Source organism: Phycodurus eques, chromosome 9 (assembly GCF_024500275.1).
Source record: "Phycodurus eques isolate BA_2022a chromosome 9, UOR_Pequ_1.1, whole genome shotgun sequence".
Classification (NCBI taxonomy): domain Eukaryota; kingdom Metazoa; phylum Chordata; class Actinopteri; order Syngnathiformes; family Syngnathidae; genus Phycodurus; species Phycodurus eques.
Window position 1 is genome coordinate 5,384,573 of NC_084533.1, and position 26,375 is coordinate 5,410,947.

Consider the following 26,375-nt stretch of genomic DNA (forward strand, 5'->3'; position numbering starts at 1 on the left):
TGAGCAGCGCTCCAGTCCAAATGGACGACTCGACTCCCACATCCACCACTTGGGATAGCGAGAGAAGAGACAAGACTGATGAAGGATCGGAGGACGAGGTTGGCGAGCCAAACGCTGCAGAGTTGAGGCGCCGGCGGCTTCGGAAGCTCGAAACGGCACCTCTTCCGCCTGCAGACGATTGAGCCGACATGGCGGCAAATGGTTGTGGACCAACAGAACATCGATGATCTGTTGGTCGTGCTGCGCTCACCTTCTACAGGATCCAATTTGAGTCGGACTCAAAACTGCGGGAGGTTAAACCAGGGGCTCTTTTTCACTCCTGTGTCTGAATTCTAGCATGTTTTCCCCCCTTCTGTTTCACTCAACAATAAATAGTGGAATGAGAGGACTGCAGGCACTTAAGTTGAAAGGAACTTAAATGGGGGTTTCGATTAGTATTTGGCTGTCAGTGAGCCCAGTGCCTGCATGTTTTTTTTTTTTCCTTTAATCAGCTGGCTTCAGTAGAAGGCTTGTTACACTGCACTTACAAGATCTTAAAAAAAAAAAAAAAAAAAAAATAAGTTGATCAACATTTTCTCCTTTACAAATCAGGACTCTGTGTCCTGTTTATTTTTTCTTCTTTCTTTTCCCCCCAACGTTGCAGGTGCTGTAACAGATTTGAATGTGTACATACTGTATAGAGTTTTATTAAGGTGATCTGTACATAAAGGAAAAACTGCAACATTTTCTTTCAGGCTGTGTTTAAAACTAATTCTAGGAAGTTTATCAATAAAATGAGAATGAAAGCGTTTACTGTTATGGCATTTGGAACACATCATAGTTGTAGTATCCCTCAGAGGGACTTTATGAACGAAAAACAAAAATGCATAAAGCTGTACAAAAAATGGATATACATTTTACACAATTGGCCCTGCATTTCACATTTTTAGCATAGTTTGAAATCAGAAGCTTAGAAAAAGTGAAAAGCAAATATACTAATTTGCAATTTAAATATAAGGGATTGGGGGGGGGGGGTTGCTTGTCAAGTATCTATGAAGTGATGAAAAAATTGCATTTTCATAGAATTACTACTAGTTGTTCAGATTAATCAGCACTCAAGAATAGAACTCCTTTTTCATGTAGCTTAAAGTTCAGACATGCTCTTGGCAACAGGCTGGACAATCTTTTTTTTAACAGTAAATGTGATAAAGTCAAAGCTGCATGTAAAAGTACGGTCTATAATTCTCAGCCAAACTGTAAATACAATTAAGTTACAAATGTCATCAAAATACAGGGAAATCACAAAATAAATATTACTGTGGGATGGAAGAGTGCAGTAACAATGAAAATCTTCCACTGGTGGATGCATTTCCATTCTGTTATGACAGGCTATCCCACTCTTAAATACATTCTATTAAAAAGGAATGTATTTGAATGTTAATGTTTTCAAGGAATTGTAAGAGCTCATTCACAGTGTTTAACCACTTTAATAGTAGATTGTCCTCTTTAAAAAAGTGACAAAATGCAGTTAAACCCAAATTTAACCTTGTCTGTCTCAATGTTTGGCAATCTACGTCTTCCCAATGACAAGTCGCTTCCCTTTGCGAGACGACAACAATATATCTTAAAGGTAAAAACACTAGAAGGTGCGTATTAAATGTTTGGTGACAATTCCTGAGGTTTTCAGTGCAAAAATACACTAATAATACATAGACTGAGGTTCTACTGGCTAGCAAGCTGTTTTTTGTTTTGTTTTTTTGCCTTGAGATGAACGCCATGACCCACGACCACGTTCAGCCGTCAGTTTTGGGGGGTGGAGTAGAAAGAGTGGTGCTGGTGATTCTGGTCTGGGGGGTTGGTAGCAAACAGGAGAGGCGTGGTCTCTGATCCGTACCAGCTGGCAAAAAGGAAGGACATTAAGGTTAAATTAAATGAACACGTGATGTGCCGGCTCTATGGGTGCAGTCAGTCAGCAAACCTTGAGTGAGGCTGGTAGGTCGAAGTCCACGGAGCGGCTACTTCCTCATCGCTGCCTTGAGGGTCATCGAAGAAATAAGGACGAGATAGGACCCTGTTGTTGACGGTCAAGTTGCTGACCTGCCAGGAGCACTTCACGTTACTTTGCAGAAAATTGGTAGGAAAGCATATAGTAAAATACAGTTGAACCTACTGAGTCATGCACCTTTGTGTTCATACAATTCAGAATTCAAGTATAATTTTCGGGAAATAAAATCTAGAGTAAAAGAAACACAGTACAGTATGCCATTCGTTGTCTAAGTTCATCATTCAATTTATTCATATGTGGATCAAATACATTTTCCTTATTGAAATGAATTTAAACACTAAATCCATTCCAGCCCCCCCCAAAAAAGAAAACAGTTTTAACTTAGAAAACTCAATTGTCAAAAACATACACTGGTTTTATAAAGTGTATTACTGTACATACAGTAGTATTTACGTGTTGGATGTCTGCCTTATCAACCCGTAGTTCTGATAGCTATCGCAGCAGACTCGGGGAGCCTTTTTATCCTGTTTTCCGGGTTTGGTCACGCATGTTTGCAATGCAAGCGCAGGAGCACAAGCAGTTGTTACGTTAAATTCAGTTAACAGCAGAGTGTGATATTGCCAAACATGGCGGCTGTGGGCTGAAATATGTGCCACCAGCAATTTGAATTTGAATTAACTGAAGTCCAATAAACCTGAAAGTGAATACGAATTTTGTATCCGTGATGAAAATTCTAATTAAATATTTTGACATTCAGTTTGATCATTTCAGATTCAGTTCGACAAATTCTGTTTCAAATTAGCGGTGACAAACATCCGGGAACTGTGAGGAAGAGCAATCGATCGGAGATACACCGATCTCGTCTTTGGCCAATCAGCGCCTCCGTTTCTTATCACGTGGCATAGGGCTTCTCCGGGAAGTCAAAGCTTCTAACCGGCAACAGTATTTTAACCTTTATACCACTTTCCATTAACCTTTGTGGAATGCATCATACGGTCAGAAAGAGATTTTAAAAAAAAAAAAAAAAAAAAAAAAAAAAAAAAAAAAAGGTGCTTCCTTTCGAACATAGGAAAGGGCCTATCACACCGACGTGACTAAGTCGTCTTACGTAACGTCACCCAGGCATTGAACTCCATGCCTTAGGCTTTCCTAACATCTAGAGATAGAAACAGCACACAGCACATCTCGATACAGACAGCAGTGTTTCAAATGAATTTAGGGCTTTACATGAATGAATTGGAGTCCAGCCCTTACGCAGCCGTTGTCCATTTTTTGGGGACATTTGTGGACTTTGATGTACTCTACCAAAGACAAACCAGTTAAAGTCAAAGGTAACAGGGCTGAAATTTGGCCTCACAGTTATGAACAAGTTCAACTTAAAAAAGAAATGGTGCGTTTTCCAAGTTATTAGAAATAGGAGATAAACATTGATGAGACACTATTATTCCATTCTATGACACTATTAATTCCCATTATAAATCACATTTTTCAATACACTGTGAACCTGATGTGTTATAATGCTTTTCCTATAAATACTGAATGAATCCAAGCATTGGGGTGTGTTTGGTGTGTACTTACACCCCTAAACCACCAAATGGAACCAGAGGTCAAAGCATGATTTTTTTGTGCAAATCCAAGCTGCTTATCTCCTGCTAATGTCTAAAAGAAAATGGACAAGGGATGCTCCAATTCATTCATGTAAACCCCCTAAATTCATTTGAAACAGTGCTGTCTGTATCAAGATGTGCTCTGCGCGGTTTCTACCCCTAGGTGTCAGTAAAGCTAAAGCATGGAGTTCAATGCCTGGGTGACGTTATGTTGGAAAAGAACCGGAAAGATGACTTAATCACGCCGGTTTGATATGTCCTTTGCTACGTTCGAAAGGAAGCACCTTTTTATCTCTTTCTGACCGCATGATACATTCCACAAGGGATAAGGAAAGGTGGCATAAGGGTTCAAATACTGTCTCCGGTTAGAAGATTTGACTTCCCGGAGAATCCCTGTCACGTGATAAGAAACGAAGGCGCTGACTGGCCGAAGACGAGATATGTGTATCGCCATTGATTGCTATTCCTTACAGTTCCCGGATGTCTGCCACAGCTCATTTGAAATTGAATTTGTCTAACTGGATATGAAATGATCAAACTGAATGTGAAAATATGTAATTTGAATTTTCATTGCGGACAAAAAATTCTTACATTCACTTTCAAGTTTATTGGACTTCGGTTAATACAAATTCAAATTATGTTTTTCAAATTCAGTTCGTAAATTCTAATTCAATTCCTGGTGGTACATATTTTAGCCCATAGGCGGCCCCCATAGATGAATGAAAATTGAGGAATTACTCTGTTGAATTATTTTCCCACGAACGAAATATTAAGCAGAATATTGTGTTTGGACTAGTGGGGGCACATTCAACATATTCTTACCCCCCCCCCCCCAAAAAAAAATGCATTTATTTTCCCTTCAAAATACTGCCAGTACAGTTGACAAAAGGTTTCATGTCAACTTTTTGACCATTGAAAACATTATTTCTACGATATCAAATTGAAAATGGTCTTTTCCCTCGAGAACGCAGTTGAGTTTATGAGCCAGCTACTCTTAACTACCTCTTGAGTAGGCCGGCGAACTCTGAAGATGAGGATGAGCAGACTGGTTGGTAGTAGCTCCCATATGAAGAGGATGGCGCCAAAGGCCAGATAGCCCCTGTCACCTAATTCATTACGTAGGTCAGCCTGTAAACAAAACACATGCAAAGAGGTTTTGTGCAAGTTTTTTGTTTCAGCGCACAGAAAACTTGTAAATGAGCTCTGACGAACCAAAACATAAGAAACTTGTGGCAAATGGAAAATTCAGTCCAAACCATGGAACAAGTACCTGGTCAGAGACGTTATACCAGTCAAAGTCAAAAGACTCAACATGGTGGTTCTGAGACAGAACCAGGGCGCTCAGGTTGTAGCAAGCTCGGCTGGCAAACAGCAAGATGACTGTGGCGCCGAGCACTCCTGTGCGACACACTGTGGTCCCCTGTAACGATCACCCCCCCGACCCCGACGAAAAAAATTAATTTCCCTTGCAATCACTGTGTGTGCTTTCATGACATTGTGTTAAAAAGTCACTCACTTATCGGCAAAATACAAAGCATTGCATTGACAAACCAACGATATTAAGAAAAATGGGAATCGGAATTCAGTATACAAATCGCAGAACCAACAATGGCAATTTACAAAAATATAACATAATTAATTCAAATGTAAAGAATCTGAGAGTTTGTGCATCATGATGAATTCATTGTAAATCCTTCTGGTGTCTGTGACTCGGCCACCAAGGGGCAGTGTAATACATTCATGCGGACACAAGCGAAGAAGAGTTTCACAACAATTGAGAATTGTCCATCCATCCATTTTCTGAGCCGCTTCTCCTCACTAGGGTCGCGGGCGTGCTGGAGCCTATCCCAGCTGTCATCGGGCAGGAGGCGGGGTACACCCTGAACTGGTTGCCAGCCAATCGCAGGGGGACATAGAAACAACCAACCATTCGCACTCACAGTCATGCCTACGGGCAATTTAGAGACTCCAATTAATGCATGTTTTTGGGATGTGGGAGGAAACCGGAGTGCCCGGAGAAAACCCACGCAGGCACGGGGGGAACATGCAAACTCCACACAGGCGGGGACGGGGATTGAACCCCGCACCTCAGAACTGTGAGGCTGACGCTCTAACCAGTCGGCCACCGTGCCGCCAATTTAGAATTAGTAAGCTGTAATATTATTTAAGGCCCGACGGATTTAATCGGCCGACATTAGCTTTTTGCAGACTTTTCCAGATTTTTTCCCCACACATTAAAACATAAGACAACATAAAACAAAAATACAAAATCTGCAAAAAAAGGGCCATGTTTTCTCCATGTTGTTAAGTTAAACACTGAAGGACCGATTGTTGTAAAACAGTCAAATTTTTATTTAGGCTGTAATGAATATATTCATGCTTATAAGAGATAAGCGACCAAAAAGATTTTATTCATTATATATTTTGAAAAATAAACAGCCGAATAACCGGTTATCGGAACTTTATTCTGCCAAATATCAGAATCGGCCTCAAAAAATCTGTATCGGTCAGGCCAAGTAATATTAGCCGTTTTTCGCAGGGGATAATACATGCCAGTGAGTAGTGTTGTATGCTTATTTAAACGTGTTGATGCACCATTTGTGTTCGAATATCCGGTGAACACCAAGACACCACTACTATTAATTACAGTCTATGGCATTTTGCATTGTTTGTTAGCATTAGGCAAGCCGAATTTTGTATAAGGCAAAGTTATGTGGTTGTTTTAAATACACGAGGTGTGATTGTCTTCATTGTATGCTAAGTTTGACAGTAAACTTCAACTGGGAGCTTCTTTTTTTTTAAGAATTTTTCACTATTTGCCAAACTGCCTGGTGCGAAGTGAGGTGAATTGAGATCACTGTCACCATACAAAACTTGTATCTCCACATTTTCCTTTGTCTTTTCATTGTGTGTTAAATGAAAACAACAATAATAAAAAAAGAAAAAGAAAAAAATGGACTCACCTTGCTGGTCAGGTAAGGGCCGGTGGAGTGAGAGTGCCGCGTCAGAAGCAGCAGCAAGGCGGCGAGCAACACCGCGTCCAGGATGAACAACAAGTCGTTGACGAGCACTCGGACCAGGACCAGGGTCCAGGTCCGCTCCCCCGGCTCTGCGCTATCACCGCGGCCTCCGAGAGCCGCGCAGGCCACGTTGACGCAGAAAAAGATAGCGTTCAGCGCCCCGTACATGCAGCGGGCAGTGCACCTGAGCCAAAATGAATTATGGATTGTATATTTATATTTGGGTTTAGTTCACCTTTACAACTTTTACTCACAGCAGTTTTTCCACATCTGAGCTGTAAGTCTCTCTGGCTTTAAGTAGCACCTGTAATACCAGAAAAATGAGACAATCATGTTTATCATGTTGCGAAAAATCACTTTAATCCAGCATCTATTCTAAAAGTGGGAAATCCCACTCAAGTCTCACCTGAGTGAAGTACAAGTTGATAAGGCCCAGAGTAAAAAACTGCAAGCAGACAGGGAAGCAGTAGAGCAGCCAGTAGACCACCACAGGGAGGTGGTTGGCCTCCAGTGCGTTCCGAAAGTAAAATGAAAACAAGGTGGTGCGTAGGGCGGCCCAAAGCAGGCAGAGGAAGAGAAAGATGCTCTGATAGCTCCATCGTTTGTGTTTGTAGAGATAAAGAAGCCAGAGCTGGGCGTACACAACCAGGAAGAGACCGCCGTACAGCGTGGTGTAAAGGGCGGTGAAGCCGAGCTGGACTGAAGGGGCCAGAGCCGGACGCAGGGGCAGAGGGGCGGGCAGCGTGGAAGAGTTGGGAGGAGGGCCGGCTGCGACTGGAGCTTCCATGGCGGTCGCGAACGCTCTTAAAGGTCCATGATGACGACCCTTCGCTCTCAACTAGAATTTAACATTGGTTACCTGATGGCAGACAGGTGGACTCATTAAGTCGGACGGTTCACAACAGAAAACTCAAAGTCCAAGCAGAAAATGACTGCATGAAATGAGCAGAAATTAAATGTTAAATATTAGTTATGCAAGTGATTTGACTTATTTTTTCCATTGTGTCAAAAAGGACCCAATTGATATGGATTTTTTTAGGCCGATGCTGATTCCGATATTTGGCAGAATAAAATTCTGATAACCGATTAATCCATCTATCCATTTCCTAAACCGCTTATCGTCACTAGGGTCCCGGGTATGCTGGAGCCTATCCCATTTAACTGCGGGCAGGAGGCAGGGTACACCCTGAACCGGTTGCCAGCCAATCGCAGGGCACATATAAACAAAAAAACCATTCACACTCACATTCACACCTACGGCCAATTTAGAGTCTTCAATCAACATACCACGCATATTCTTGGGATGTGGGCGGAAACCAGAGTACCTGGAGAAAATCCACACAGGCACGGGGAGAACATGCAAACTCCACACAGGCAGGTGTGCTAACCAGTCGTCCACCGTGCCGCCAGATAACAGATTCATCGGCTGATTAATTTAAAAATATATGTAATGAATAAAATAATTTTTTGGGGTCTCTTAATGCTTACCATGCTGACTCCACACAGGCGGGTCCGGGATTTTAACCCCAGTCCTCAGAACTGTGAGGCAGATGTGCTAACCAGTGATGCACTGTCCCCGTGTGTGTGTATACATACATACACACCCATACATATATATACACATTATAAACACACATATAGGCGGCACGTCCCAATAGCATGCACGGTAGGTTGATTGAAGACTCTAAATTGCTCGTAGGTGTGAATGTAAGTGCGAATGGTTGTTTGTTTCTATGTGCCCCGCAATTGGCTCGCGACCAGTTCAGCGTGTACCCCACCTCTCGCCCGAAGATAGCTGGGATAGGCCGCGACCCTAGTGAGGATAAGCGGTTCAGAAAATGGATGGATGGATGTATATAGACATATATATGTCATGAGCTGCCCTGCAGTTCTATTGTTGGAGCCTGGGTGGCGCTTTCTTTCCAGCACCTTCCTCGGCCGCGCACCTGTCAGGAATCAGCCCTCGTTACCACCTGCATTTAAGCCTGCCTGATCCTGGAAAACCTTGCCAGAGTATTGCAGCTTCTCCAGCGGTACCACAGGTCACCTGTCTCAAGTAAGCAACCTAATTTCTTGCCATCTCTCTGACCACTGTGTTTCTCCTTGTCATCAGCGTTCCCTCCGTGCTCCTCGTCAAGTGGACTCCTGCCACCACACCGTCAAGCCTGCTGCCGGTCCTTGTCACCGCCTGCCGCACGTCCCTGCCTCCAACACCCGCCAGTGCACCTCAAGGACCATTCCCCTTTCAATAAACTGTTCATCACAACCTTTCTGTCTCCACCTGCTCTTGGTTCCAGCCTCTATCCGATCGTGACAATATATTTATGTATATATGTATATACATACATATATACATCATATATATACATCATATGATGATCAACAGCTCAAAAGGACACGCTGTGAACAGGCAATTTCCTGCATTCTTCACACTAACAGTCATGGCAAAGTTGTCAACGAAATGTATTATGGGAACCCAGAATTCAATGTAGTGATGTTTTTAAATAAAGTTCTCTAGTTGTAGAAAATCAAGCTAAATGTTGCTCTTGGATTTGTTCTTGTTGATATTGGTTTGAGTGCATGCATTAGCTATTCAGCAGGCTAAGGTTGGTATTTCTGAATTTATTTCATAAAATTAACTGTGGCTTGTCTTTCCCTTCATGTTCGTTTAATCCTCAAGTAATTTGGTGCGTTGCCAAATGTATGAGCTGAGATTACACAGTAAGGGTTCTTTTTCTGCTAAGAATAAGAGCCCAATTGACCATGTGACTAATTGCTCCCACATTAAAACTCATATAGCCAACAAGGCTAACTGTATATAGATGTGCAGGCGATTAAGTAACTCCAAATTGAAATCTTAACATTACCTTTGCTTTGATGGATATGAAATTTAAAATGGCATTTATAGTTTTTTTTATTATCTTGTTCAGGGTCTGTAAATGGTTAAAAAAAAAAAAAAGGTTAGCTTGTTTCAAGGAGACACATTATTATAGATAACGTTACAGCCGCTTTTGGGAATGTGATCATCTTGGTCGTCCTTTACGGGTTCATAATTAAATACACCGCTATCACTAAGCCGGTTAACATCATGGAACTATAACTGTACTTCAAATCACTTTTCTGGAGTGGTACGAGGACCTTGAGACTCGTACAACGTTGAGGCGTCTACACAATATTGACAGCCGTGACAACCAGGTCGGATGTTCGACCCATAATAAACAACATGCTAACTTTCAAGGGACTAAGCTAAACGCCATTGGCGTTCCCTTTTAAACGCAACAACGCGAAGAGACTCAATTTCATAATGTCTCTCCGTCACATGTTTTTGAGTATAACGTATAAAATGACGACTGGAGTGTAAGAAATACACACCTTATTTGACGGCGAAGCTTCGGTGTCTTCAGCAGACGACGTTCGCGTCGTTACTTCCGCGTTACGTCGTGTGCGTCATCTTTAATAGGCGTAGCCTCCGTTTTTGTTTCCAACCACCAATCAGCGATAGGAGGAAATCGCGGTTACTTCAGTTTGTTGTTTACTCACCCTACGAAAGAAAGTGCATGTTAAAACTGAGCGAATCCGCAGTATTTATCGGGCGCCAAAACGAGCAGATAGCCAATGTAGTGTATTACTTAGTTTGCATTCACGCTTTCATCTTCAAGGTCAAGGGTTCAACAATGCCGATGGTTTTGCGGCCCAGAAAATCAATGCACCGCAATGATGGAGACGACGACGACGAGGAGGAGCAGGAGGAGAGTGAGGCAGCAGAAATGACAGCGACAGTGAAGAGGAAGTCCCCCCGCCTGCCGGAGAGGCCCACGTCCACTGTGAGTAACTCAACTTTTCCGCTTCCTTCCTTTTCCCTCCTGCGCCGCCGAGAGAACCAAACTTGACAGCGAGCCACGTAGTTCCTCGCTCACGCCAACGGTAGCGTCGCTAACCGGGGGGAGGGGCGAGGCGAGGAGGCATCAGGGTGCTCCGAAACCACCGGTTGATGTTGGTAGAAGCATTTGCGAGCTTCGCATTGCTGACTGTGAAGCGTTCAAGCTCGCAAGCGACTGCGTCATGGTAGGTCTTTTCATTCCGAGCACGTTTTTCACGTGGCCGAGATGACTCATCGCTTTGTTGGCACGCGATTCACCTACACTGTGTTCATTCTATTGGCCCAACTGCCTTTTTTTTTTTTGGTTGCCGTTGCACAGGAGTCAGAAGGGTCGGACTCCGACACTGTGCACAGCCGAGAGATGGAGAGACTGCACAGTGACGAGGAATCCGTGGGGGAGACCGATGACACGGTATCTGGAACACACTGAATGCGCGTCTATCATCGCCCTCTAGCCACTTAACTCTCTATGTGTCTATACATCTAGCCGCCTATGTGTCAATGTACAGTACTGATCTTTCAGTCTATCCTAGGGCTGGGTGATTATGGGGGGGGGGAAAAAAGAAGATTCTTTTGATTGTTATTGACATAATGATTAATAAACATGATTAGTTATTGATTTCGAAATATAGCACCTTACTCCACTACCAAAACTCAACTTTAAATATAACTTCAAAGGACAACAGGAAAATAAATAAATAACAAGTAAGTTAATAATATACAGTATCAAAACAGTAGCCATTAAAAAAAACAAAAAAAAAACGGTTGACCTCTTGGGAGCAGTGTGGTGCACACATTGCGATAACCTTACATTAAGACAAAATCAAGCTTTTGTTGATGCTCAGTCCCAACGCAGCCCTTTGATTAGATTTTTGATAAACTGAAGTCAGCTAGTTTTTACTTGATAACTGAATTGAGTCGCTGTGTTGTGTTTTTGTGACCCTGCAAACCAAAATGATGAGCCCCAGAGAGACGAATTCACATTCTCAGTCAGAAAAGCAGATTTTCCATATCACCGGTGAAATAATTTTGGTATTAATGGATAATTTTATTTCACATCAGGTGCTGCTTTTTGCTACCCATGCCCGAGTATTAGACAGTGTAAGTGTTATTTTCTTAAATGGATTATGCGGGGGCGGCACGGTGGAGGACTGGTTAGAGCGTCTGCCTCACGGTTCTGAAGACCGGGGTTCAAACCCCGGCCCCGCCTGTGTGGAGTTTGCATGTTCTCCTTGTGCCTGCGTGGGTTTTCTCCCACATCCCAAAAACATACATGGTAGGTTAATTGAAGAGTCTAAATTGCCCGTGGGTGTGAGTGTGAATGGTTGTTTGTTTATGTGTGCCCTGCGATTGGCTGGCAACCGGTTCGGGGTGTGCCCCGCCTCCTGCCCGATGATAGCTGGGATGGTCTCCAGCACTCCCTCGCGACCCTTGTGAGGATAAGCGGCTCAGAAAATGGATGGATGGATGGATGGATGAAGTCAGGGACAGAAAAACTGCTTGCCAGCGGCAATTTTGAAACAATGATCTAATGTCAATTGGGTAGACACGAGCAAGGGAATTATATGCCCATAAAAATTGCAATGCATAAGCTGTCAAATACTGATGGCCTCACATCTGTCCGAATGATACCTGAAAGGAAATGGTAAACATAATGTGTGCAGACAGTGACTGACAGACTGCGGCGCATTGGTATGATTTGTTTTTGCTCAGTTGTAGACCGATGACCCCCAAGTACAGACAGTTGACAAAACATTGTTAAATAGATGGCATCAATTTGTCCGCGAGTTGTTTGATTAGGAGTTAGATGTAATAGTAATCAATATTTTCTAGTGTTGTTTTTAACTTGAAACACCCAGGGTTCTTGTCTTTACCCCATATTCTAAGCAGTGTTATGTCCTATTCAGGAAGTAAAGCACTGCAGCGTTGTGCTGGACCGTCTTGGTGATAAGGCCCCAAGAAGAGAACCCGAGGAAAGAGACGACATGAGCCGCAAAAGTGCGAAGCCTGCCTCCCGCATCCCTACTTTCCATAAGCGGCCTGCTCTTATGAGCGTTGAGCTGCCTGTCTCCAAAAAGGATCCTCCTGTCACTGGATTTCAGCCTGCTGACAAACCTGCAAGTGTTGACGCATCAAAGTCCAAGTTTCCTGACGCTCGTGACAAAGCACACTCCCAGCCATCAGTCCGCTCCCCCAGAGTTGGCCTTGAGGCCCTCATCATCCTGAGCACCACAGACCAAGCGGCTGCAGGGGCTGCACCCAAAGGCTACGTGTTGTCTGAGGGAGTGCAGCCCAGTCTGGTGGTAAGCCCCAGGCCTGCCCTTAGAGCAGAGGAGAGTCTCTCACCAGAGGAAAACAAAATCCAACACACAGAGATTGACGTTGCCACTGCTCACCTTCTGTGTATGGACTCCCTCTGCCATAGTTTGCCTCAGGAAGAAACTCCCCAGAAGCCTTATATTGCAACCAAAAGAAATATTCCTCTTACAATTTTCAAAGAGCTCACTTGCATGCCTGATGTTAGCCAAACAATGGCTATTGTTGACGAAAAACCACCATGGGAGAGCGAAGATGCAAATGTAGTTGAGTCAAAGGACTTGAGATCTTCATCAGACATAGATAGCGAGGATGATCTGGCAATGGGTGATTCCAGGGATGCCAAGGACCGAAATGAGCCGCAAACAAGCGAAATGGACAGTGAGGATGTTGTAAAGGAAGAAGCTGAAATTGATGACGAAGCAGGCTGTCCAGCGGTAGCAGAGAAGCCTGCCACAGCTCCATCGACCCAGCCAACAAAAGTGAGTTTACAGGTGTATGCCTGCCAATCATTGCATCCTTTCATCAGTACTCCCACTCCACATAACATGGAAAGAACCTGACTCCTGTCTAGACACGGACCGATTACATGTTAAAGGTTTACCGTCGTTTTGAAAAGTCCGTTTCAATTTCCACTAAACCTGTCCATTACCAGTAACTGTAGAAACCTTGTTTATTTGCTGTTGCAACTACAGGATGTGCACAAATGACTGCAGGAGTTAGTTGCCTTTTTGACATCAGCTGTATTGTGAAAGCCAAACATTTCTGTACAAAAGCTCACTTCACTTCAAGTTACATTCAACACACACACACACAAGAAAATCCGTGCATGACGTCTTCACTTACAAGTCTGAAACACCAATTTTAGACAATGAAACCTAGTAAAAATGAACTACATGGGGTGTCTGTAAACAAATAGTAATTGAGTAACAACTCATTTTATGAACAGGACGACTACAATAATTTCTCAACAGTCGTGTCTCACATACAGTAACTCCCATGCAAACAATTAATAGAAGACTACTACTATACAGCATCCCACTTAACTTGATAGTGCCATGCAGGATGTCACGGGGGGCATAAATTCACAAGATGATGCCATTAAAATTTCGGGAAACAGTTCCAAAAGGGCTACACAATTATGGCCAAAATAATAATCACGATATTGTAATCACAATTATTCTTCATGTTGGGGGGAAAAAAGGTTATTTTTATTGCACTACTTTTCAACAAACAACATGTAACAGTTTTCGGTGCAAAATGAATCTTCAAATAAGAATAAATGATAGATAATAATAAAAAATAAATATACCCCAAGAAATTCTACTTTACCAAGGGCTAACTGAATAAATATACAATTCAAAGTGTGAATCATAAATTGCAATTTAATGGAAACAAATACAGTTCGGTCACAAACTGCAAAAAACTCGACAGTTGTGATTTCCCTCTCTGATTACTCCCGGCGTTTTATCATTGCGGTCAGCCGAAAAGTTGAAGTGAAGGCAGCTGTTAAAACGATTGTGAATCGCTCCCTACCGTGACACGCCAACGTAACCAAATAAAAGCTTCATATATAACTAAACTGGACATCATTGCCATTTTAGGCTTTTATGTTGAAGTTTGCCTTGGAGTGCGTTCTCGGCGCTTAATGAAGCCTTAACCATACGTTCACCACCTAGTGGCCGGCTGACTAGGTTGTGGGCACTGCTGCAACTGAAGCACTTTTCGTATGCAGCAGTGCCCGCATTTCAAATGTAAAAAATTGCAGCCGATCAGGCTCATTTAATCGTGGCAGCCAAAATCGCGATCACGAGTAAAATTCCATGTAATTGTGCAACCCTAGGTTCCAACTAATGCGGTGTTTCCTCTAAGTTGAAAATGTACTTCAACCCGGTGGTGGGCAGCGTGGTGCGCTGGTGTTTGATAAGCGCATTCAAAATAATCAGGTCCAACAAAGGTTTATGAGATACGCTTATTGATTGCACATACGCAACGATATCATTTCATCCATCTATTTTCTACACCGCATATCCTCACCAGGGTCGCGGGTAAGCTTAGAAGCTTCAATTAACCTACCATGCATGTTTTTGTGATGTGGGAGGAAACCAGAATACCTACAGAAAACCCACGCAGGCAACGGGAGAACATGCCAACTCCACACAGGCAAGGCCGGATTTGAACCCCGGGTCCTGAGAATTGTGAGACAGATGTGTAAACCAGTTATTCACCGTGCCGCCTCAAAATCCTTTGCAGTTAGCTATTTACCAAGTTGTTTTCTGTCAAGTCACATCGGACGATTTGCTTGCTCTCGGTGTGGCCTGAAATGAGATGGCTCGAGCGGACGCCGCCATTAAAAAAATCTAAAAATGGCCCGTTTAAGCATAACATTTTCAACTAATAAGACTAACATACCGGCATTTTTATACCAAAGAGTAAAAATTTCGTTCACAAATTTCCTAATGAGTTACAATGATTTCTGGACAAGTAAATTTGGCCGGATTTGCGACATAAAAAGTGGCACAAACCCTTAATCCTTTCCGATTCTTACAAATTGTTTGTTTCAAACCTCTATCCAATGATATCCTCTATTTCGATATACAGTTGGTTTGAATTTTTTAGTAACATACAGTGGGTACGGAAAGTCCCGTTAAAAGTTTTTCACTCTTTATTATATTACAGCCATTTACTAAACTCATTTAAGTTCATTTTTTTCCTCATTAATGTACAGACAGCACCCCATATCGACAGAAAAAAACTGAATTGTTGACATTTTTGCAGATTTATTAAAAAAGAAAAACTGAAATATCACACAGCCATAAGTATTCCGGCTCAGTATTTAGTAGAAGCACCCTTTTGAGCTAATACAGACATGATTCGTTTTGGGAATGATGCAGTGATGAGTTTTTTCACACCTGGATTTGGGAATCCTTGCAGATCATCTCCAGTTCTGTCAGGTTGGATGGTGAATATTGGTGGACAGCCATGTTCAGGTCTCTCCAGAGATGCTCAATTGGGTTTAAGTCAGGGCTCTGGCTGGGCCATTCAAGAACAGTCACGGAGCTGTTCTGAAGCCACTCCTTCGTTATTTTAGCTGTGCGCTTAGGTTCATCTTCTTGTTGGAAGGTTAACCTTTGGCCCAGTCTGAGGTCCTGAGCACTCTGAAGAAAGTCCAGGATATCCCTGTACTTAGTTGCATTCATCTTTCCTTCAATTGTAACCAGTCTCCCTGTCCCTGCATCTAAAAACCACCCCCAAAGCATGATGCTGCCACCACCATGCTTCACTGTTGGGTCTGTATTGGACAGGTGATGAGCAGTGCCTGGTTTTCTCCGCACATACCGCTTATAATTAAGGCCAAAAGGTTCTATCCTGGTCTCATCACACCAGATAATCTTATTTCTCACTATCTTGGAGTCCCTCAGGTGTTTTTGAGCAAACTCCTTGCGGGCTTTAATGTGTCTTGCACCGAGGAGAGGCTTCCGTCGGGCCACTCTGCCATAAAGCCCCGACTGGTGGAGGGATGCAGCGATGGTTGACTTTCTCGAACATTCTCCTATCTCCTGACTGCATCTCTGGAGCTCAGCCACAGTGATCTTTGGGTTCTTCTTTACCTCTCAAGGCTCTTCTCCCCCGATTGCTCAGTTTGGCCGGACAGCCAGCTCTCGGAAGGGTTCTGGTCGTCCCAAAGGTCTTCCATTTAAGGATTTTGGAGGTGACTGTTCTCTTAGGAACCTTAAGTGCAGCACAATTTTTTTTTTGTAACCTTGGCCAGATCTGTGCCTTGCCACAATTCTGTCTCTGAGCTCGTCAGGCAGTTCCTTCGACCTCACAATTCTCATTTGCTCTGACATTCACTATGCGCTGTAAGGTCTTATATAGACATGTGTGGCTTTCCTCATCAAGTCCAATCAGTATAATCAAATACAGCTGCACTCAAATGAAGGTGTAGAACCATCACAAGGATGATCAGAAGAAATTGACAGCACCCAAGTTAAATATGAGTTTCACAGGAAAGGGTCTGAATACTTATGGCTGTGTGATATTTGTTTTTCTTTTTTAATAAATCTGCAAAAATGTCAACAATTCAATTTTTTTCTGTCAATATGGGGTGCTGTGTGTACATCGAGGGGAAAAAATAAATTTAAATCATTTTAGCAAATTGTTGCCATATAACAAAAAGTGAAAAATTTAACGGGGTCTGAATACTTTCCATACCCACTGTACCTATAATATACTTCCTGCACAGATGTCTTCTCTTGCATGCTCCATCCATTTTCCTCCGCTTATCCGAGGTCAGGTCGCGGGGGGAGCAGCTTCAGCAGGGAAGCCCAGACTTCCCTCTCCCCAACCACTTCCTCCAGCTCTTCCAAGGGGATCCTGAGGTGTTCCTAGGCCAGCCGAGGGACATAGTCTCTCCAGCGTGTCCTGGGTCGTCCCTGGGTTCTCCTCCCGGTGGGACATGCCCGGAATACTTCACCAGGGAGGCGTCCTAATCAGAGGCCCGAGCCACCTCATCTGGCTCCTCTCAATACGGAAGAGCAGCGTCTCTACTCTGAGCCACACCCGGATGACCGAGCTTCTCACTCTATCTCCAAGGGCCAATCGCCCTTCGATAGTGGCCTATCTGCGGAGGAAACTAATTTCGCCCGCTTGTATCTGGGATCTTGTTCTTTCGGTCACGACCCACAGCTCGTGACCATAGGTAAGGGTAGGAATGTAGACCGACCGGTAAATCGAGAGCTTCGGCTTATCTCCTTCTTCACCACAACGGCTCGATACAAGGTCCGCATCACTGCAGACATTGCACCGATCCGCCTGTCGATTTCCCGTTCCCTTCTTCCCTCACTCATGAACAAGACCCCAAGATATTTTAACTCCTCCACTTGGGGCAGGATCTCATCCCCGACCCGTAGCGGGCACTCCACCCTTTTCAGACTGAGGACAATGGTCTCAGATTTGGAGTTGCTGATTTTCATCCCAACCACTTCACACTCAGCTGCGAACCGCTCCAGTGAGAGTTGGAGATCACGACTTGATGAAGCCAACAGAACCACATCATCTGCAAAAAGCAGAGATGCAATACTGAGGCCACCAAACCGGAACCCCTCTATGCCTTGGCTTTCCCACGAAATTCTGTCCATTAAAGTTATGAACAGAATCGGTGACAAAGGGCAGCCTTGGCGGAGTCCAACCCTCACTGGAAATGAGTCCGACTTACTGCCAACAATGCGGACCAAACTCGGACATTGGTCGTACAGGGACCGAACAGCCCATATTTTCCAAGATGGCGCCTACCAGTGTGGCCGCCTCGGTAACGCGCTCTCTAGTATTGTCTTTGTTTTTGTGTTTTTCGTCCGTCTTTGGAGACCTTACACGACTCACTTACACAAGGGGAGACCTGCTAACCATCAAGGAGGCTACTCCGGACTTTCTGTCACCAACTTTTGAAAATCCGCTCAGTTTTTTCCCCGAGTTACTCACCGGAGCGGCGTCCGCGGTTTTCGCCGCATGGATGCGGAAGCGGCGCCACAGAGGAAAACGAGCCGGCATTCAGGTGAAACTCCGCAAGAGAGGACACAGATTGGCGTTCCCGTCGATCCACCTCGCGAATGTACGCTCCCTACCCAACAAAATGGACGAGCTTCATCTTCTGTTAAAGACCAGTAAAGACTTCGGACGTTCCGCGGCCATGTGCTTCACGGAGACCTGGCTTTGCGACGCTGTACCCGATGGCGCCGTCACGCTTCCCGGCTTCAACATTCATCGAGCGGACCGCGACATGGAATCATCGGGAAAAACGAAGGGCGGCGGGATATGCCTCCATATAAACGAAAAATGGTGTACGGACGTCACGGTGCTCAGCACACACTGCAGCCCGCATTTGGAGTCGCTGTTTCTGAACTGTAAACCATTTTACTCGCCACGTGAGTTTGCATCGTTTATACTGGCTGGAGTCTATATCACACCGCAAGCTAACACGAGCGCCGCATTGCTAACGCTCGCCGAACAAGTCAACGAAATTGAAAAAAAACACCCTGACTCACCCCTCATTATTCTCGGGGACTTTAACAAAGCTAAACTCAACCACAAACTCCCTAAATACAAGCAGCACATCGACTGTCCTACCAGGGAAAATAATACTTTAGACCACTACTACACTACGGTAAAAAACGCATACCGTGCTATACCTCGTGCAGCCCTGGGCTCGTCTGATCACTGCTTAATTCACTTAATACCGACGTACAAGCAAGAACTTAAATGTGCGAAGCCTACAGTGAAAACAATCAAAAAGTGGACCAATGAAGCAAAGATGGAACTTCAAAGCTGTTTAGACTGCACAGACTGGAGTGTCTTTGAAAATTCAGCTGGCACCCTGGATGAATATACGGACACTGTCACATCCTATATCAGTTTCTGTGAAGAGGTTTGTGTACCAACAAAATCATTTCGGACATTCAACAAGCCGTGGTTCACTGCTAAACTTAAGCAGCTTCGCCAAGCTAAGGAAGATGCATATCAGAGCGGGGACAGGGCCCTGTATAATCGAGCTAGAAACCAGCTTACTAAAGAAATTAACATTGCAAAGAGGATCTATGCAGCAAAGTTGGAAAAACAGTTTAGCCCGAACGACTCGAAATCAGTCTGGCGTGCATTCCAATCGCTGACTAATTACAAGCGACGATCCCCCCAAGCTGAGAACAATAGCACACTAGCCAACGACTTGAATACCTTCTATTGCAGATTTGAAAAGGACAGTTTCACTCCACACACCCACCCGGCCGCACCCGCGACCACAACCACACCTCTGACTTCTGCGTTAACCATCCATGAACAGGATGTGAGACGCATCTTCAAACAACAGAAGATTAACAAAGCAACAGGACCGGACCATGTGTCCCCATCCTGCCTCAAAGTCTGCGCGGACCAGCTCGCTCCAGTCTTCACTCAGATCTTTAACAGATCTTTGGAAATGTGCGAAGTTCCATCCTGCTTCAAACGCTCCACCATCATTCCAGTCCCCAAGAAACCTGCAATCTCTAGTCTGAATGACTACAGGCCTGTCGCTTTGACATCTGTGGTCATGAAGTCCTTTGAACGTCTCGTGCTGGACCACCTCAAGAGTGTCACAGGTCCCCTGCTGGACCCCCTGCAGTTTGCCTACCAAGCGAACAGGTCTGCGGATGATGCAGTCAACATGGGACTGCACTTCATCCTAGAACACCTCGACAGTGCAGGGACCTACGCGAGGATCCTGTTCGTGGACTTCAGCTCAGCGTTCAACACCATCATCCCTGAACTCCTTTCAACCAAGCTTCTCCAGCTCAGCGTCTCACCTGCCATCTGCCAGTGGATTTACAGCTTTCTGACGGGCAGGACACAGCAGGTCAGGCTGGGGGAGGCCACCTCATCCACACGCAGCATCAGCACTGGGGCGCCCCAAGGTTGTGTCCTCTCTCCGCTGCTCTTCTCTCTCTACACGAACGACTGCACCTCAGCGAACCCGACTGTCAAGCTCCTGAAGTTTGCAGATGACACCACTGTCATCGGCTTCATCAAGGACGGTGACGAGTCTGCATATCGACAGGAAGCGGAGCGGCTGGAGCTGTGGTGCGGGCGACACAACCTGGAGCTGAACACGCTCAAGACGGTAGAGATGATCGTGGACTTCAGGAGGCATCCTTCGCCACAACTGCCCCTCACGTTGTCCAGCTGCCTTGTGTCAACCGTCGAGACCTTCAAGTTCCTGGGAATTACAATCTCTCAGGACCTGAAGTGGGCGAACAACATCAACTCCGTCCTCAAAAAGGCCCAGCAGAGGATGTACTTCCTGCGGCTTCTGAGAAAGCACGGCCTGCCACCGGAGCTGCTGAGACAGTTCTACACAGCGGTCATCGAATCGGTCCTGTGTTCTTCCATCACAGTCTGGTTTGGTGCTGCTACAAAAAAGGACAAACTCCGACTGCAACGGACAATCAAAACTGCTGAAAGGATTGTCGGTACCCCCCTACCCACCATTGAGGACTTGCACGCTGCCAGAACTAAGACAAGGGCGTGCAAAATCCTCTCGGACCGTCTGCACCCCGGTCACCAGCTCTTCCGGCTCCTTCCCTCAGGTAGGCGCTACCGATCAACGCAAACTAGAACTAGTAGACATTCCAACAGCTTCTTCCCTCTTGCGATCAACTTCTTAAACACCTAACCTATAATTCCATTACAACAAGCTGGCAATTTTTTGACTTGAGTTCGTTGTCACATTTCTGTGGGGCCAATTATGTATTACTTGTGCACTCACTGTAGTTGTCTCGCCATGCTGCACTATTTGCATATACTGGCCACTCATGCCAGAGTAGCATCTGCTCCATTTGCACACTAATTGAGGAGTATCTGTAACATTTGCACAACCGACATTGTCCCAGATGATCGCACTACTCGTCACTTTAAACCGCATACACTCCTTGAAGTCTCAGCGCCCTTTGCACAATGGTCATTGCACCGGACTATTGCAATATTAGTCGTTCGAACTGCTCTAAGTGCTAGAGGACTCTGCATCTTTTTGCACAATTGTTTTTTGTCAATGTCTTTATGTCCTTTGTGCCGTGGAACAGTGGACCAACTCTACACCCTCAGCAGGGTCCTCGAGGGTGCATGGGAGTTCAGCCAACCAGTCTACATAGGTTTTGTGGACTTGGAGAAGGCTTTTGATCGTGTCCCATGGAGTGTTTTATGGGGGGTGCTTCGAGAGTATGGGTTGCCGAACCCCCTGATCAGAATCAGAATCAGAATCAGAATCATCTTTATTTGCCAAGTATGTCCAAAAACACACAAGGAATTTGTCTCCGGTAGTTGGAGCCGCTCTAGTACAACAAACAGTCAATTTACAGAGAACACTTTTGAGACATAAAGACACTGACAAAAAAAACAGTCACTGAAGCAGTAAAGGGTTTCTAGTTATCTGGTAATACCGGTAAATTTTTTATTTTTTTGACAATTGTGCAAAAAGATGCAGAGTCCTCTAGCACTTAGAGCAGTTCGAATGACTAATATTGCAATAGTCCGGTGCAATGACCATTGTGCAAAGGGCGCCAAGACTTCAAGAAGTGTATGCGGTTTAAAGTGACGAGTAGTGCGATAACAATGTTGGTTGTGCAAATGTTGCAGATACTCCTCACTCAGTGTGCAAATGGAGCAGATGCTACTCTGGCATGAGTGGCCAGTATATGCAAATAGTGCAGCATGGCGAGACAACTACAGTGAGTGCACGAGTAATGTATGATTGGCCCTACAGAAATGTGACAACGAACTCAAGTCAAACAATTGCCAGCATGTTGTAATGGAATTGTAGGTTAGGTGTTTAAGAAGTTGATCGCAAGAGGGAAGAAGCTGTTGGAATGTCTGCTAGTTCTAGTTTGCATTGCTCGGTAGCGCATACCTGAGGGAAGGAGCTGGAAGAGCTGGTGACCGGGATGGGCAGGGTCCGAGAGGATTTTGCACACTCTTGTCTTAGTTCTGGCAGCGTGCAAGTCCTCAATGGTGTGTAGGGGGGTACCGACAATCCTTTCAGCAGTTTTGATTGTCCGTTGCAGTCTGAGTTTCTCCTTTTTTGTAGCAGCACCAAACCAGACTGATGGAAGAACACAGGACTGATTCGATGACCGCTGTGTAGAACTGTCTCAGCAGCTCCGGTGGCAGACTGTGCTTTCTCATAAGCCGCAGGAAGTACATCCTCTGCTGGGCCTTTTTGAGGACGGAGTTGATGTTGGTCGCCCACTTCAGGTCCTGAGAGATTGTAATTCCCAGGAACTTGAAGGTCTCGACGGTTGACACAAGGCAGCTGGACAACATGAGGGGCAGCTGTGGCGAAGGATGCCTCCTGAAGTCCACGATCATCTCTACAGTCTTGAGCGTGTTCAGCTCCAGGTTGTGTCGGCCGCACCACAGCTCCAGCCGCTCCGCTTCCTGTCGATATGCAGACTCGTCACCGTCCTTGATGAGGCCGATGAGAGTGGTGTCATCTGCAAACTTCAGGAGTTTGACAGACTGGTGCGCTGAGGTGCAGTCATTCGTGTAGAGAGAGAAGAGCAGCGGAGAGATGACACAACCTTGGGGCGCCCCAGTGCTGATGCTGCGTGTGGATGAGGTGGCCTCCCCCAGCCTGACCTGCCCGTCAGAAAGCTGTAAATCCACTGGCAGATGGCAGGTGAGACGCTGAGCTGGAGAAGCTTGGATGAAAGGAGTTCAGGGATGATGGTGTTGAATGCTGAGCTGAAGTCCACGAACAGGATCCTCGCGTAGGTCCCTGCACTGTCGAGGTGTTCTAGGATGAAGTGCAGTCCCATGTTGACTGCATCATCTGCAGACCTGTTCGCTTGGTAGGCAAACTCCAGGGGGTCCAGCAGGGGACCTGTGACACTCTTGAGGTGGTCCAGCACGAGACGTTCAAAGGACTTCAGGACCACAGATGTCAAAGCGACAGGCCTGTAGTCATTTAGACGCGAGATTGCAGGTTCCTTGGGGACTGGAATGATGGTGGAGCGTTTGAAACAGGATGGTACTTCGCACAGTTCCAGAGATCTATTGAAGATCTGTGTGAAGACTGGAGCGAGATGGTCCGCGCAGACTTTGAGGCAGGATGGGGACACATGGTCTGGGCCTGCCGCTTTGTCAATCTTTTGTTAGTTTGAAGATCAGAATCATCTTTATTTGCCAAGTATGTCCAAAACACACAAGGAATTTGTCTCCGGTAGTTGGAGCCGCTCTAGTACAACAGACAGTCAATTTACAGAACACTTTGGAGACATAAAGAGGTTGACAAAAAACAATTGTGCAAAAAGATGCAGAGTCCTCGAGCACTTAGAGCAGTTCGAATGACTCATATTGCAATAGTCCGGTGCAATGACCACTGTGCAAAGGGCGCTGAGACTCACATCCTGTTCATGGATGGTTAACGCATAAGTCAGAGGTGTGGTTGTGGTCGGGGGTGCGGCCAGGTGGGTGTGGGGTGTGAAAGTGTCCTTTTCAAATCTGCAGTTGAAGGCGTTTAAGTCGTAGGCTAGTGTGCAATTGTTCTCAGCTTGGGGGGATCGTCGCTTGTAATTAGTCAGCGATTGGAATGCATGCCAGACTTATTTAGAGCCGTTAGCGCAAAACTGTTTTTCCAACTTTGCTGCATAGTTCCTCTTTGCAATGTTAATTTCTTTAGTCAGCTGGTTTCTAGCTCGATTATACAGGGCCCTGTCCCCGCTCTGATATGCGTCCTCCTTAGCTTGGCGAAGCTTCTGAAGTTTAGCAGTGAACCACGGCTTGTTGTTGTTGAATATGCGAAATTATTTTGTTGGGACACACACATCTTCACAAAAACTGATATAGCATGTAACAGTGTCCGTATATTCATCCAGGCTGCCAGCTGAATTTTCAAAGACACTCCAGTCTGTGCAGTCTAAACAGCTTTGAAGTTCCATCTTTGCTTCATTGGTCCACTTTTTCACTGTTTTCACTCTAGGCTTCGCGCATTTAAGTTCTTACCTGTATGTCGGTATTAAGTGAATTAAGCAGTGATCAGACGAGCCCAGGGCTGCACGAGGTATAGCACGGTCTGCGTTTTTCAGCGTAGTGTAGCAGTGGTCTAAAATGTTATTTTCCCTGGTAGGACAGTAGATGTAATGCTTGTATTTAGGGAGTTCGTGGTTGAGTTTAGCTTTGTTAAAGTCCCCGAGAATAATGAGGAGTGAGTCCGGGTGTTTTTTAAAAATGTTGTTGACTTGTTCGGCGAGCGTTAGCAGTGCGGCGTTCGTGTTAGCTTGAGGCGGAATATAGGCGCCAGCGAGAATGAATGATGCGAACTCACGCGGCGAGTAGAATGGCTTAAAGTTCAAAAACAGCGACTCCAAATGTGGGCTGCAGTGTGTGCTGAGCTCCGTGACGTCCGTACATAATTTTTCGTTGATATAGACGCATATCCCGCCGCCCTTCGTTTTCCCCGATGAGTCCACGTCGCGGTCCGCTCGATGAATATGGAAGCCGGGAAGCATGTCGGCGCCATCGGGTACAGCGTCGCAAAGCCAGGTCTCCATGAAGCACATGGCGGCTGAACGTCCGAAGTCTTTACTGGTCTTTAACAGAAGATGAAGTTCATTCATTTTGTTGGGTAGGGAGCGTACATTCGTGAGGTGGATCGACGGGAACGTCAATCTGTGTCCTCTCTTGCGTAGTTTCACCTGAATGCCAGCTCGCTTCCCTCTGTGGCGCCGTTTCCGTCTCCATGCGGCCGAAAACCGCGGACGCCGTCCCCGGTAAGTAACTCGGGGGAAGAAATGAGCGGATTTGCGCGAAAGAAAGGTGAAAGAAAGTCCGGAGTAGCCTCCTTGATGGTTAGCAAGTCTCCCCTTGTGTAAGTGAGTCGTGTAATGTCTCTAAAGACGAACGAAAAACACAAAAACAAAAACTATACTAGAGAGCACGTTACCGAGGCGACCACACCGGTCCTTTTGGTATTGAGATGATACCGGCCTTATTTCATATTTCAAAATATGAAACCAGCCACTGATACTTACAGTGGGGCAAAAAAGTATTTAGTCAGCCACCAACTGTGCAAGTTCTCCCACTTAAAAAGATGAGAGAGGCCTGTAATTTTCATCATAGGTACGGTATACCTCACCTATGAGAGACAAAATGGGGGGCAGGGGGGATCCAGACAATCACCTTGTCTGATTTTTAAAGACTTTAATAGCAAATTATGGTGGGAAATAAGTATTTGGTCACCTACAAACATTCACCGACAGGATTTCTGTCTCTCACAGACCTGTAACATCTTCTTGAAGAGGCTCAGTCTGTCCTCCACTCATTACCTGTATTAATCTCACCTGTTTGAACTCGTTATCAGTATGATAATCACCTGTCCACAACCTCAAACAGTCGCACTCCAAACTTCACTATGACCAAGACCAAAGAGCTGTCCAAAGGACACCAGAAACAAAATTGTAGACCTGCACCAGGCTCCGAAGACTGAATCTGTAATCAGTAAGCAGCTTGGTGTGAAGAAATCAACTGTGGGAACAATTATTAGAAAATGGAAGACATACAAGACCACTGATAATCTCTCATGATCGGTGAGCAAAAATCCCAGAACCACACGGGGGGACCTAGTGAATGACCTGCAGAGAGCTGGGACCAAAGTAACAAAGGGTATTGTGTGATTTTGCGTGAAAACCTCCTTCCATCAGGAAGAATTGTAGATGAAACGTGGCTGGGTCTTTCAGCATGACAAGGATCCCAAACACACCGCCCGGGCAACGAAGGAGTGGCTTCGTAAGAAGCATTTCATGGTCCTGGACTGGCCTAGCCAGTCTCCAGATCTCAATTCCATAGAAACTCTTTGGAGTGAGTTGAAAGTCTGTGTTGCCCAGTGACAGCACCAAAACATCACTGTTCTCGAGGAGATCTGCATGGAGGGCCAAAATACCAGCAACAGTGTGTGAAAACCTTGTGAAGACTTCAAGAAAACGTTTGACCGCTGTCATTGCCAACAAAGGGTATATAACAAAGTATTGAGATGAACTTTTGTTATTGAC

The 26,375-nt window shown here is 45.2% G+C and overlaps 3 protein-coding genes across 4 annotated transcripts in view; 2 read left to right on the forward strand and 1 right to left on the reverse strand.

The window, feature by feature from the left end:
• Positions 1-788, forward strand: part of syvn1 (synovial apoptosis inhibitor 1, synoviolin) — a 28,749-nt gene extending 27,961 nt beyond the window's left edge. For both annotated transcript variants that reach the window (XM_061685270.1, XM_061685271.1), the window contains one exon: positions 1-788. In XM_061685270.1, coding sequence (XP_061541254.1) covers positions 1-182 — 182 coding nt within the window. In that variant the 3' untranslated portion in view covers positions 183-788.
• gpr137 (G protein-coupled receptor 137) lies at positions 667-10,678 on the reverse strand. The gene is made up of 9 exons (XM_061685272.1): positions 10,241-10,678; positions 9,984-10,152; positions 7,018-7,470; positions 6,866-6,915; positions 6,555-6,795; positions 4,862-5,011; positions 4,594-4,719; positions 1,958-2,076; positions 667-1,876 (listed from the first exon to the last, which is right to left on the reverse strand). The coding sequence occupies exons 3-9, from the start codon at positions 7,396-7,398 to the stop codon at positions 1,780-1,782; spliced, it is 1,164 nt and encodes a 387-aa protein (XP_061541256.1). The 5' UTR covers positions 7,399-7,470; positions 9,984-10,152; positions 10,241-10,678; the 3' UTR covers positions 667-1,779.
• The window catches only part of pld7 (phospholipase D family, member 7), a 22,660-nt gene continuing 6,363 nt past the window's right edge, over positions 10,079-26,375 (forward strand). Inside the window, exons 1-3 of the mRNA XM_061685269.1 lie at positions 10,079-10,435; positions 10,811-10,903; positions 12,399-13,289. Coding sequence (XP_061541253.1) covers positions 10,169-10,435; positions 10,811-10,903; positions 12,399-13,289 — 1,251 coding nt within the window. The 5' untranslated portion in view covers positions 10,079-10,168. The remainder of the gene's footprint in view (positions 10,436-10,810; positions 10,904-12,398; positions 13,290-26,375) is intronic.